The following is a 12,596-nucleotide window of genomic DNA, read 5'->3' as shown; positions in this document are numbered from 1 at the left end:
TCCAGAACGGATTAAGTTTGAGAACCAAAGGACCACTGTATAATATGTACTCTCCACCTTCTCTCTGCCTCTCTCTGTCTCTCTCACACAAACATACACACACACATCTCCTACTCAGAAGGAGCACCATAGATGGATCCCCTCAAGCAACTGTCGCAACAGGCAGTTGTATGTGTGGCAACACAACGGCAGTGTGGAAACAAGGAAGTGTGCTAATTGTAGGCCGAGGGAACACACAAATGCTGCTGCGAGATGGCTGAAGAGGATGGCCTCGAGGCAAGCGATTTCCACCAAGGGCATCCGGGTGTTTTCTCACACGTCTGCAACCACTGCTTGCCACGCAGAAAAGTCATGCCTTAAGCAGATCCGATGAGCCAAGGCAGGAACCGCAATCGTGCTTGCCACATTTCAAAAAGCAAAAATCCGGACGCAAAAGCTTTTCATTTTGTCTTTCCCCTGCCCAAAGCTGTCGAGCTTTTCTTGCAAAATCTCCAACAAAATCCAAGTTTATGAGGTTTTTTTTTTTTAAGGGAAATTGTTTGATATGGGCTGCCGTAAACCTGGGTTTCCCCGGACATTAAAACCGATTTTTGAAAATTCTGCCCGGATGCGATACTTGACCGACGAATCCCGGCTATTTCCGGAAAATTCCGGATGTATGGCAGCCCTGACCAAAGAGGGTGGGAACGGCCCTCCTGTTGGGCAAATGGGATACTTTCCTAATCACTTGCTGAACCAGTGGCATCAAGAGCTGCTTGCTATTACATTACGAGAAAAGTATGACCGCAGTGCTCAGTATGTGAAAAACCTTCAATATTTCCCTTTTTTCAAGACAGGGCTGGAAGGAGATATTGTGTGTGTGTGTGTGTGTGTGTGTGTGTGTGTGTGTGTGTGTGCATGTATGTTTTACCATTTGAAATATTCAGTTAAACAACCTTAAAATATCAATGACTTCCCTTCTTCTCTTTCCATCATTCATTTTGCATAACATAAATCCCCACGTATTTTACACAAACTTAAACCATTCCATATTCCATGATTACATCCATCAAAACTGATTTACACTACTGAATTTACCTTAATGCTGCCAACGTTTTCAAATGTACACAATCCCCACCCCCCGGTATATTCAATAAACGTTTTCCAATCTTCCCTAAATGTATGTTTTTCTTGTTCTCTTATCCGTTAACTCCGCAAGCTGCGCATATTCCATCAGTTTAAGTTGCCACTCTTCTTTAGTTGGGACCTCGCTCGTTTTTCCATTTTGGGGGCTAACGAAACATGGGCTGCAGTAGCGACGCAGGACCACTATGGAAGGATCACTTGTCTCCCGCGAGTTTCATTGCCTAATTTCCATTCAGACCCCACCTCCCATCTCCCCATCGAGGGCCGGAAGGGAGTTCTATCCACCAAGCATCCGAATGCCCACCCGCCTCGTTGGACCAGCAAAGCACGAGATGTGTTCTGCTTACCTCCTCGGTTCCATCGAATGCACCGTGATGATCTTCTCAAAATTTGCGACGAACGCTTCCAACCACTGCTGCAGGTACGCCAAGTCCTTCTGGAAAAGAAAGGAAGGGGAAGAAGAGATTAGGGACAGGGGTCAGCAAACTTTTTCAGCCGTCGGCTGGTCCACCCACTTAAACATTTAAGAGTTACAAAAGAAAACAAGAAAAAATTGACAATTCAGAACAAACCATATATATTCAAAATATTCAAACAAACCTACCGGTAAAAAACCCTTTCCCCCCTCCCATCCCTCACACTTCCCTCTATCCATGTCCGATCTTTTACCTGCTGTACTATTTATTATTGTTTATTATAATTATTTATTTATTACCTATTTATTATTGTTTATTTATTTTAGAGCCAGTGTGGTGTAGTGGTTAAGAGCGGTAGACTCGTAATCTGGTGAACCGGGTTCATGTCTCTGCTCCTCCACATGCAGCTGCTGGGTGACCTTGGGCTAGTCACACTTCTCTGAAGTCTCTCAGCCCCACTCACCTCACAGAGTGTTTGTTGTGGGGGAGGAAGGGAAAGGAGAATGTGAGCCGCTTTGAGACTCCTTCGGGTAGTGATAAAGCGGGATATCAAATCCAAACTCTTCTCCTTCTTGTTGCATTGTTCACTATATTTATTTATTTATCCTATCATTCCTACTAAATTTCGTGTCGCCTTGCGGCTATTAAATTATACCATATTAATTTTCAGACTTTAGCACCCACATTCACCATGTATTCCTTAACACAATCTCACTATTTCTTAATTGAAAGAGAAAGAAAAAAGGCCGGACTATTTTTTTTGGGGGGGGGGAAGGGGAAATGAAGAAATTCCTATGCCCCACAAATAACCCAGAGATGCAATTTAAATAAAAGGACACATTCCACTCATGCAAAAACATGCTGATTCCCGGACCGTCCACGGACCGGATTGAGAAGGCGATTGGGCCGCATCTGGCCCGCGGCCCCCAGGTTGCCTTCCCCTGGATTAGAAAGTGCAATCCCCTTCTATCACAGAGCCAAAATATCCCAGGATGCAAGCCCTCGCTGGGCTAATGTCAAAGCTCATTCAGTTAGGAGGACATTGGTTGTTTCCTGCTGAAGATCCAAAGCTATAGGGTCACGTCAAACCTTCCTTTCCCCACATGGTCCCAGTTCTCGCCTTGTTCTTAAGAATAAGAAAATCAAACTGAAGATCACAGAGAGGTCTATAATATAAAAGCACAAAAACACACCCCAAACGAAAACAACAACCCAAGGTACTTGGCTCCACATGTGGTGGAACTGTAAAAAGATTAGAAAGTTTTGGGAAATGATCTACAAGGAATTCCAGTAAATGTTTAAATGTTCTTTCCCTAAAATACCCAAAGCCTTCCTGCCAGGAATTATGGGTAATGAAATCCCCCCCCCAAAAAATTAGGGAAATATTCATGTACGCTACAGTAGCTGCCAGAATTTTAATTGCAAAAGGTTGGAAGGGAGAAACCATCCCATCCAAATCAGACTGGCAAAATAAACTAAGAGAATATGTAGAAATAGCGAGACGATCAGCAAGGCTACGAGACGTTACAGAGGAAAAATTTGGCAAAGGGTGGAATATATATAGTAAAAGAACATTGTCAAAATGTTCTTTTTGACAATGTTCTACGTAAAGGAACATTGTCAAAATATCAACCCGTTGGCAGGTTTTGATTGAGCTTCTGTGTGTAAATAGCACAATTTGGAAAATCTTTTAAGCAAGTTAAATAATAGGGTGAAAACAAAGTTAAGTGCATATTTAAGGAATTTTACTCAGAACACAGTGGGAGGTCATGTTAAATTGAATTTCAGGATGATATATACAAAACAACCAATTGACATCACTTGTAGGGTTAAAAGAAGTTTTGTAAGGAGTAATACATAAATTATCGTGAAAAGAATTAAGAATAGGTATTAAGATTTGAATTTATAGCAATAACTGTAGTAACAAAATGCCTAATTAGAAAGGATTGTAGAAAACCATCAGTTGAGGTTGAAGGAAGTCTTAGGCTGTGGTGGCCAAAGATTTTTAAATGATGTTTAAAAGGATGATATGCTGGAAAATATGTGTAACAACCAATTAAAAAATTATTGTTAAAAAAAGATATATACAAAACAAGTATCAACCAAGGAAGAAACGCATGTTTATTTTTATTATGGTAACAACTTTTATAGATCATTTCTGTTGATCTATATAACACACTACACCCAGGAATGTAGCAAGGGGGGGCGTAGGGGGCAGTCTACCCCACATTCCATAATGGAGGGGGTGACAAATTATCAAGGAGCAATTACTGCCCTACTAGGACGGTTCATAAAAAACTTTTTTTTTAATGCCTGCTCCGAAGGTCTTATTTTACTATACTAGGGATTATATAGCTATATATGAAATTTCATGCATATCGGTTAATATCTTGACCCTCCTCCACCAAAATAGCTGTTCACTTGGCTGTTTTCCGATGTCATGAAGGCTGAAATTTCAGTTCAGTGGAGCACTTACTGTTCCCAACCCTAACCCTGTGGAAAGCCATCTAATTAGACTTTAATTTGATTTTGAGATGTTTTTAGGAGGTAATTTAATTACTGTTTGATTGTATACCAATGTTATGTATCTGATGTTAGCCACCCTGAGCCCGACTTCGGCCGGGGAGGGCGGGATATAAATAAAAGTTTTTTATTATTACTTATTATTTCTTTGTAAGAAAATATGAAATAACCTAAAACCATTTGGGGGGGATCAATGGGGGGGTTGACAAGAAATTTTCTGCACCGGGTACCACCTGACCTTCCTATGCCTCTGACTACACCAGTGTGGTGTAGTGGTTAAGAGCGGTAGACTCGTAATCTGGTGAACCGGGTTTGCGTCTCCGCTCCTCCACATGCAGCTGCTGGGTGACCTTGGGCTAGTCACACTTCTCTGAAGTCTCTCAGCCCCACTCACCTCGCAGAAGGGGGAGGAAGGGAAAGGAGAATGTGAGCCGCTTTGAGACTCCTTCGGGAAGTGATAAAGCGGGATATCAAATCCAAACTACTCCTCCTCTTTTTCTTGAACAGTTTTCAAATGCAATAAAGCATAAAAAGGCTCACCCAAACCTCCTTGTCCTACATAGGACCAAGCCATGAACAGGACTTGAGATTTGGGGCCAATATTTTTGGCTCTGTTTTTTCCCCGGCCGATTCTTTGCAGAGAAAGTGGTTAAAATGTATAAGACGGGATCAAAAACTTGTTGGAGATGGAAAGAGAAAGATGGTACATTCTATCATATGTGGTGGGAATGCAAAAAGGTCAGAAATTATTGGGAAATGATATACAACGAATTGAAAAAAATGTTTTAAAAGACTTATGTTAAGAAACCAGAAGCATTCCTCCTAGGGATTTTAGATCCAAGAAATTAGAAAAGACAACTGGAAATTGTTTATGTATGCAACAACAGCGGCAAGAATTCTACTAGCACAAGTTTGGAAGACAGAAGAAACCCCAACAAAAGGACAGTGGCAAGAGAAACTAATGGAATATGCAGAATTAGCAAAATTCACAGATAAATGACATGAAAGGGACAACAAAGACTTTTAAGGAGAATGGGAACCATTTAAAATATAAATGAAAAGAAAACACGAAGAGTTGGACTCATTCGCAGGGTGTGAATAAACATTCACAAATGTATATAATAAAAAAAATAGATGCAAAGGTATTAGGAATTAATTGGGGAAATAATACGCAAGATGAATAAAATGAAAGTAAAACAAAGTGGATGTATGTGGGAAGTCCAGGGGAGGGGAGCAGGAAAAAACGGAAAATTGTTACAGAGATATTTCATAAAGGGTGTATATATTGAAAAACCAATAAAGGTAAAGGTAAAGGGACCACTGACCATTAGGTCCAGTCACAGATGACTCTGGGGTTGTGGCGCTCATCTCGCGTTACTGGCTGAGGGAGCCAGCATACAGCTTCCGGGTCATGTGGCCAGCATGACTAAGCCGCTTCTGGCGAACCAGAGCAGCGCACGGAAACGCCATTCACCTTCCCGCCGGAGCGGTACCTATTTATCTACTTGCACTTTGACGTGCTTTTGAACTGCTAGCTTGGCATGGAGCAGGGACCGAGCAACGGGAGCTCACCCCATGGCGGGGATTCGAACCGCCGACCTTCTGATCAGCAAGACCTAGGCTCTGTGGTTTAACCCACAGCGCCACCTGTGTCCCTTGAAAAACCAATAAAAACTATTTAAAACAAAAAACCAAAACAAAACAAAAAGAATGACTTATTCATTTAAAACTGCTCCCCACCCACCCCGACTCCTGCTGTCGCACAACACCACAATGAGCCAAATCTGATTAGCTGCACCGATCAGCACAAACACACACAGGTTTACTAATATCTTGGAACATCAGTCAGATATGATGCCGTGACATCACCCGGTTTACTACGTGATCTCTGACTCAGTGGGATCTCGCCCGTACGGTTAATTCAGGAAGGAGGCGGCCGCAGAGGCAGCACACAGGGCAAACAATTGCACCAAACTATATATAAGGAGAATTTTAATTGTTGCATTTTCACCCCACCCTTCCTCCCAAAGGAAAGCAGCGTAAACACAATCCAAAGTAACAAAATAAAACATTTACACACTCGTATATTTTTTAAGGCGTGCAATAAAGCAATGATACATCCCCGGAAGCTGAGATAAAAGGAATAATTGCACAATTCTTCTTAGAAAAGGGGGGGGGGGTATCCATGGTCCGCTAAATTGCAAGTTTCAATTGGGAAATTGAAGCTTCTGAATAGCGCCAGTGCTATTTTTCTAGCAAAAAGGTGCCAGAACTCACCGTGAACCCTTGTTCTCTTAAGAATGGCAACGGTGCTCACCTGAGAAGGGCCGGAACTGAGTTTTGGTGAGTTCCGACTGCAAAAAAACAACCTAGCCAGTATAGTGAGAACACTTGACCCCATCACCCCTTCCCGTCATTCATTCATAGGAAGACCTGCAGAAGGCCTGAACTGATGCTTGGAGTTGATGATATGGGCAAGCACGTCAAAACCAAGAGGACAGAAGTACCACTGGCTAAGAAAATGCCCAGCCCAACAACAGATATACAACTCTGTGCCCGACTTTTTTCTTCTTCCCTCCTCGTCACCTTTTCCTTCTGTGCTGCGTCTTTCAGCTAGTAACCAATTCTCTGTAAGTTGCTCTAGGGGCCTTTTTGGCTGAACAGCAGAGTACAAGTTCTGCAAACAAACCAACAAACCTGTGTTGTAGGACCAGCCAATATATCATCCCAAACTGGTATGAAGTCCATATTGTGATGTCGGTTTCAGTATTCCACGATATTCTGGTGTTTCCTGCTTGGCAGGGGGTTGGACTGGATGGCCCTTGTGGTCTCTTCCAACTCTAGGATTCTATGATTCTATGATTCTAATTTTTCGAGTTTCACCTGTATATACAGTGGTACCTTGGTTCTCAAACTTAATCCGTTCCGGAAGTCCGTTCCAAAACCAAGGCGCGCTTTCCCATAGAAAGTAATGCAAAGTGGATTAATCCGTTCCAGACTTTTAAAAACAACCCCTAAAACAGGAATTAAACATGAATTTTACTCTCTAACGAGACCAAAGATCCATAAAATGAAAGCGATAAACAATGTACTGCAGTCACACAATCAATCTATCGGTAGCTCAACTGGGTTCCACATATTCACACAAACAAACAAAAAGGAGCCACAAAAACGCAAAATAGCAAAAACAGACAGACCTCAGCGTAACGAGGCACTCCAAATCGGAAGCGTAACACTCAAAACGGAGCACGTTCAGCTACCGAAAAAAAGTTTGCAAACCTGAACACTTACTTCCGGGTTTGCAGTGTTTGGGTTCCAAGTCGTTTGAGTACCAAGGTGTTTAAGAACCAAGGTGCCACATATTGCAAATCCATGATGCGTGGGGTGGGTGCTCTGCAAACATCACGATGTGGGGAAAACGGTGAAGCCAGCCAATGCATCTCTCGATTCCTGCACCGCCTTGTTAAAACTGCCGGCTCAGAGCTCCTCTGCCTCTTGCAGGAAGCCTCAAAACACAAGAGCGGTCACCGGCAAAAATCGCGATGTGGGAAAAACCATGAAGCCAGCCGTTGCCTCGACAATAGTTCCACTCTTCTTTCAAACACTGCGATATATTGGTACATTGTGATGTTTAAAGGTAAAGGTAAAAGGAACCCTGACCGTTAGGTCCAGTCGCGGATGACTCTGGGGTTGCGGCGCTCATCTCACTTTATTGGACGAGGGAGCCGGCGTACAGCTTCCGGGTCATGTGGCCGGCATGACTAAGCCACTTCTGGCGAACCACAGCAGCGCAAGGAAACGCCGTTTACCTTCCCGCTGGAGAGGTACCTATTTATCTGCTTGCACTTTGACGTGCGATTGAACTGCAAGGTTGGCAGGAGCAGGGACCGAGCAACGGGAGCTCACCCCATCGCGGGGATTCGAACCATCAACCTTCTGATCAGCAAGCCCTAGGCTCTGTGGTTTAATCCACAGTGTCACCTGCGTCCTCATTGTGAGGTTTAGCCGGTGACATATTATGATGCTGAAAACAAGATATCACCCAGCCCTACTGTCATAGAATCATAGAATCCTAGAGTTGGAAGAGACCACAAGGGCCATCCAGTCCAACTCCCTGCCAAGCAGGAAACACCATCAAAGCATTCCTGACAGATGGCTATCAAGCCTCTGCTTAAAGACCTCCAAAGAAGGAGACTCCACCACACTCCTTGGTAGCAAATTCCACTGTCAAACAGCTCTTACTGTCAGGAAGTTCTTCCTAATGTTTTCTTGTAGTTTGAATCCATTGCCCCGTGTCCGCTTCTCTGGAGCAGCAGAAAGCAACCTTTCACCCTCCTCTAGATGACACACTTTGATATATTTGAACATGGCTATCATATCACCCCTTAACCTTCTCTTCTCCAGGCTAAACATACCCAGCTCCCTAAGCCGTTCCTCATAAGGCATCGTTTCCAGGCCTTTGACCATTTTGGTTGCCCTCTTCTGGACACATGTGTTTGTTTGGGGTTGCATTCCCTCTAAGAACACCTGTTGTTCATAGCATGGGGGTGCTATTGGACCCTGCATTGCACCTAGACACTGATGTGTCCTAGCCAACACAGGGCTGGTTTGCAAGCTGCACCCTTTCCTGCTGACGAATAACCTAGCTGCTGTGAGTCACAACCTAATCGCATCCAGATTAGACGACAGCAACACGTTCTACGTGGGGGTTGCTTTTAAAAGGTGTCCGGAAACTTTGACTGGCATGAAGTGCCTTGTTGCTCCACCTAAGCCAACGTTCTCCCACAAGAATCCCAACAGCGTCAAAGTGGTTCACCAGAAATTTGTGCTGCTCCTCCGCTGAAGAACCACAGGCTACGTTCTGCCTGCTCTTGTCTGCGATGGTATATTTATTCTCCAGAACAGGAGATTAACTACAGGCATGCAGAAAGGCGGGGGGCGGGGGACCTGAATGACGAAGGGGCTGGGCCAAATTCTGGATGCAATTTTACAATGCTTGGAGGTTTTTAGCTCAGGGAAAATAGACAAGAACAGTGGTCCCTTGGTTCTCAAACTTAATCCGTTCTGGAAGTCTGTTCCAAAACCAAAGCGTTCCAAAACCAAGGCGCGCTTTCCCATAGGAAGTAATGCAAAACGGATTGATCCGTTCCAGACTTTTAAAAACAACCCCTAAAACTGCAATTTAACATGAATTTTACTATCTAACGAGACCACGGATACATAAAATGAAAGCAATAAACAATGTACTGCAGTCACACAATCAATCCATCAGTAGCTGAACTGGGTTCCACACAGACACAAAAACAATACAAAAAAGAGCCGCAAAAACAAAAATGCAAAATAAATAGCGAAAACAGACAGACCGCAGCGTAAAACTCAAATCGGAAGCGTGGCACTCAAAACGGAGCACGTTCGGCTTCTGAAAAAGGTTCGCAAACCGGAACACTTACTTCCGGGTTTGCAGTGTTTGGGTTCCAAGTTGTTTGAGTACCAAGGCGTTTGAGAACCAAGGCACCACTGTGCAGTAAAGGGGACCAGAGGCTTATAAAATTATGCACAGAGTGGAGAAAGTGTGGAGGTCATCTAATGAAGCAGAAGGGCAAAAGGAAAGACCTATCCGCACAGCACATTCAATCACATTCAGGCAAATTCTGGTTGCGCAATTAAAGTTGATTGCGCAAGAAACCCACTTCCCCAAAATATCAGGTTTTTTGTGATATGGAAAGTGATGGGAAAACCATACAAAGTGTGGGATAGCACTTGCTTTGATGCAACGTTGTCTAGCCTCCCCGCAAACAAATCAGAGTGAATAAGCAACATCATCTCATCTCCCCAAGTCATGTTGTTGTTTAATCGTTCAGTCGTGTCCGACTCTTCGTGACCCCATGGACCAGAGCACGCCAGGCCCTCCTGTCTTCCGCTGCCTCCCACAGTTTGGTCAGACTCACGTTGGTCACTTCGAGAACACTGTCCAACCATCTCATCCTCTGTCGTCCCCTTCTCCTTGTGCCCTCCATCTTTCCCAACATCAAGGTCTTTTCCAGGGAGACTTCTCTTCTCATGAGGTGGCCAAAGTCTTGGAGCCTCAGCTTCAGGATCTGTCCTTCCAGTGAGCACTCAGGGCTGATTTCTTTAAGGATGGATAAGTTTGATCTTCTTGCAGTCCATGGGACTCTCAAGAGTCTCCTCCAGCACCGTAATTCAAAAGCATCCATTCTTCGGCGATGAGCCTTCTTTATGGTCCAGCTCTCACTTCCATACATCACTACTGGGAAAACCATAGCTTTAACCTGAGTCATAGTACCGCTCTATTCTGCCTTGGTCAGACCACACCTGGAATATTGTGTCCAGTTCTGGGCGCCACAATTTAAGAAGGGTGTTGACAAGCTGGAACGTGTGCAGAGTCGGGTGACCAAAATGATCAAGGGTCTGCAAGCCAAGCCTGATGAGGAACGGTTGAAGGAGCTGGGGATGTTTAGCCTGGAAAAGAGGAGACTCAGAGGAGATATGAGAGCCATCTTCCAATATCTGAAGATGGAGCAAGACTGTTCTATCCTGCTCCGGAGAGTTACAGTTACAGGTGGGTAGCCGTGTTGGTCTCACATAGTCAAAACAAAATAAAATAAAAAATTCTTTCCAGTAGCACCTTAGAGACCAACTAAGTTTGTTCTTGGTATGAGCTTTCGTGTGCATGCACACTTCATACCAAGAACAAACTTAGTTGGTCTCTAAGGTGCTACTGGAAAATTTATTTTATTTTATTTTGTTTTGGAAAGAAACAGCTATCCCAACAAAAGGACAATGGCTGTATAAATTGACAGCGTTTGCAGAATTAGCGAATATGACAGCCAAAATAAGGAACAGGGGTGAGAGGCAAACAAGGGGCGAATGGGAATATTTTGGAGAATACTAAAAATGATAGGATATCAAAACCAATCTGCAAGTAGGGATAATATCTTGAGGAACCGTTAACAAAACGAAGGAACTGAGGGAAAGGAAATAGGGTAGAGAAATGAACGGATATTCAGCAAACTAAGGTCGCCTGGAAAGTCAAGGAGTGATCGGCAGGGAAGTCAGTACAGAAACAATGTACGACGAAAGATGCATGACGTGGAAAATTTAAAAAGTGGGAAATGCATTTTAAAAAATTACAGTGAGCGAGAAAGATACAATCCATCATTTTATTGTGTTTAGGCAGAGGCCTTTGCAACCAACAGCAGAGGGCAAGGGAAAGGATTTCTTCTGAAACCACACAACATAACCTATAAAAGTTTACAGGATAAAATATTTACAGGACAATGTTGTAAAATTAGAAAGCATTAACATAGCTGGAATGGAGCTTCTCAGCTGCCAGAGCAAATTTGACTACCAGGTGTGTAATTTGTGGGTCTTTATCAGCTAAGAGTTTGACCGTCACTTCAAGGGGGGATTGACCAGAGAACCAGCTAAGAACAGGAGAGAAAGTGACAAGGTGAAATTTTATTGGGACAACATATACAACGAACTAAAGAAGATCTTTAGATACGCTTTCCAGGAAAAAACAACCCAGAAGCATTCTTGTTGGGAATGGTTGGAGAAGATATCGCAAAGAATGACCAGAAACTGTTTTTATATGCAACAACAGAGCAGCCAGACTGCTGCTAGCACAGGTTTGGAAACAACAGCAAATGAAAAGAGTGGAAGATTGGCAACAGAAAGTGATGGAGTATGCAGAAATAGCCAAATTAATGGGGGAAATTAGACAACAGGGTGATGAAACATTTCTGAAAGAATGGAAGAAATTTATGTTGTATATAGGTAAGATCTGTGTGAAATAGAAAACCAGTAGAATAGAAATAAACCTCATAACGGGTAATACAAATAAATATTATTGGAATAAATATTATTGGAATAATAATAACAACAATAATAATAACAACAAAAATAAGTACATTGTAATTAAGTAACCAATTGTATTTATAAGCTAGACAAAGAAGAATTGTATATATAGAAAGGTATATTTAATTATAGACAATTTATGGACAACTGCGTAGTTAGAATTACAACATTTAGAATGGACAGTAAGTTATTTTAGTTTCTTTCAAAAAAATTAAATATTGATGATGTAATGCAATTGATGATGTAATGCAATTTATTGTGCTGGCCGGTGACTGTAATAAAGAATCGATGGATTGATGGATTGATTGATTAATAGAATGGACAAAGGAAATGCGAGAAAATTAGAACGGGAAAAAAGAAGCCAGAAGAAGGACGGAAGGAAGTCAACTCTTAGGAGTAAATAGTAAATGTACAATGTAATACAATATGTATCTGAAGTATGAAATTTGAAAACTAATAAAGATTATATTCAAGAACAGGAGATAAAAGAATTTTCTCTGGGCATTGCATATATGGGAGAGAGAAAGATGGAAATATGCGGAAAAAAATCAAATGAGCACAACCGTCACAAGCCAAGGAAAACAACCTACAGGTGAAACTTGAAAAATTAGAATATTGTGGAAAAGTCCATTTATGTAAGCAATTGTTTTCATT

The 12,596-nt window shown here is 42.6% G+C and overlaps 1 protein-coding gene across 1 annotated transcript in view; it reads right to left on the bottom strand.

The window, feature by feature from the left end:
• The window catches only part of NBEAL2 (neurobeachin like 2), a 203,476-nt gene that overhangs the window by 127,802 nt on the left and 63,078 nt on the right, over positions 1-12,596 (bottom strand). Inside the window, exon 2 of the mRNA XM_033165069.1 lies at positions 1,473-1,561. Coding sequence (XP_033020960.1) covers positions 1,473-1,561 — 89 coding nt within the window. The remainder of the gene's footprint in view (positions 1-1,472; positions 1,562-12,596) is intronic.

Source organism: Lacerta agilis, chromosome 12 (assembly GCF_009819535.1).
Source record: "Lacerta agilis isolate rLacAgi1 chromosome 12, rLacAgi1.pri, whole genome shotgun sequence".
Lineage (NCBI taxonomy): Eukaryota > Metazoa > Chordata > Lepidosauria > Squamata > Lacertidae > Lacerta > Lacerta agilis.
This window is presented reverse-complemented; position numbering and strand designations above follow the sequence as displayed.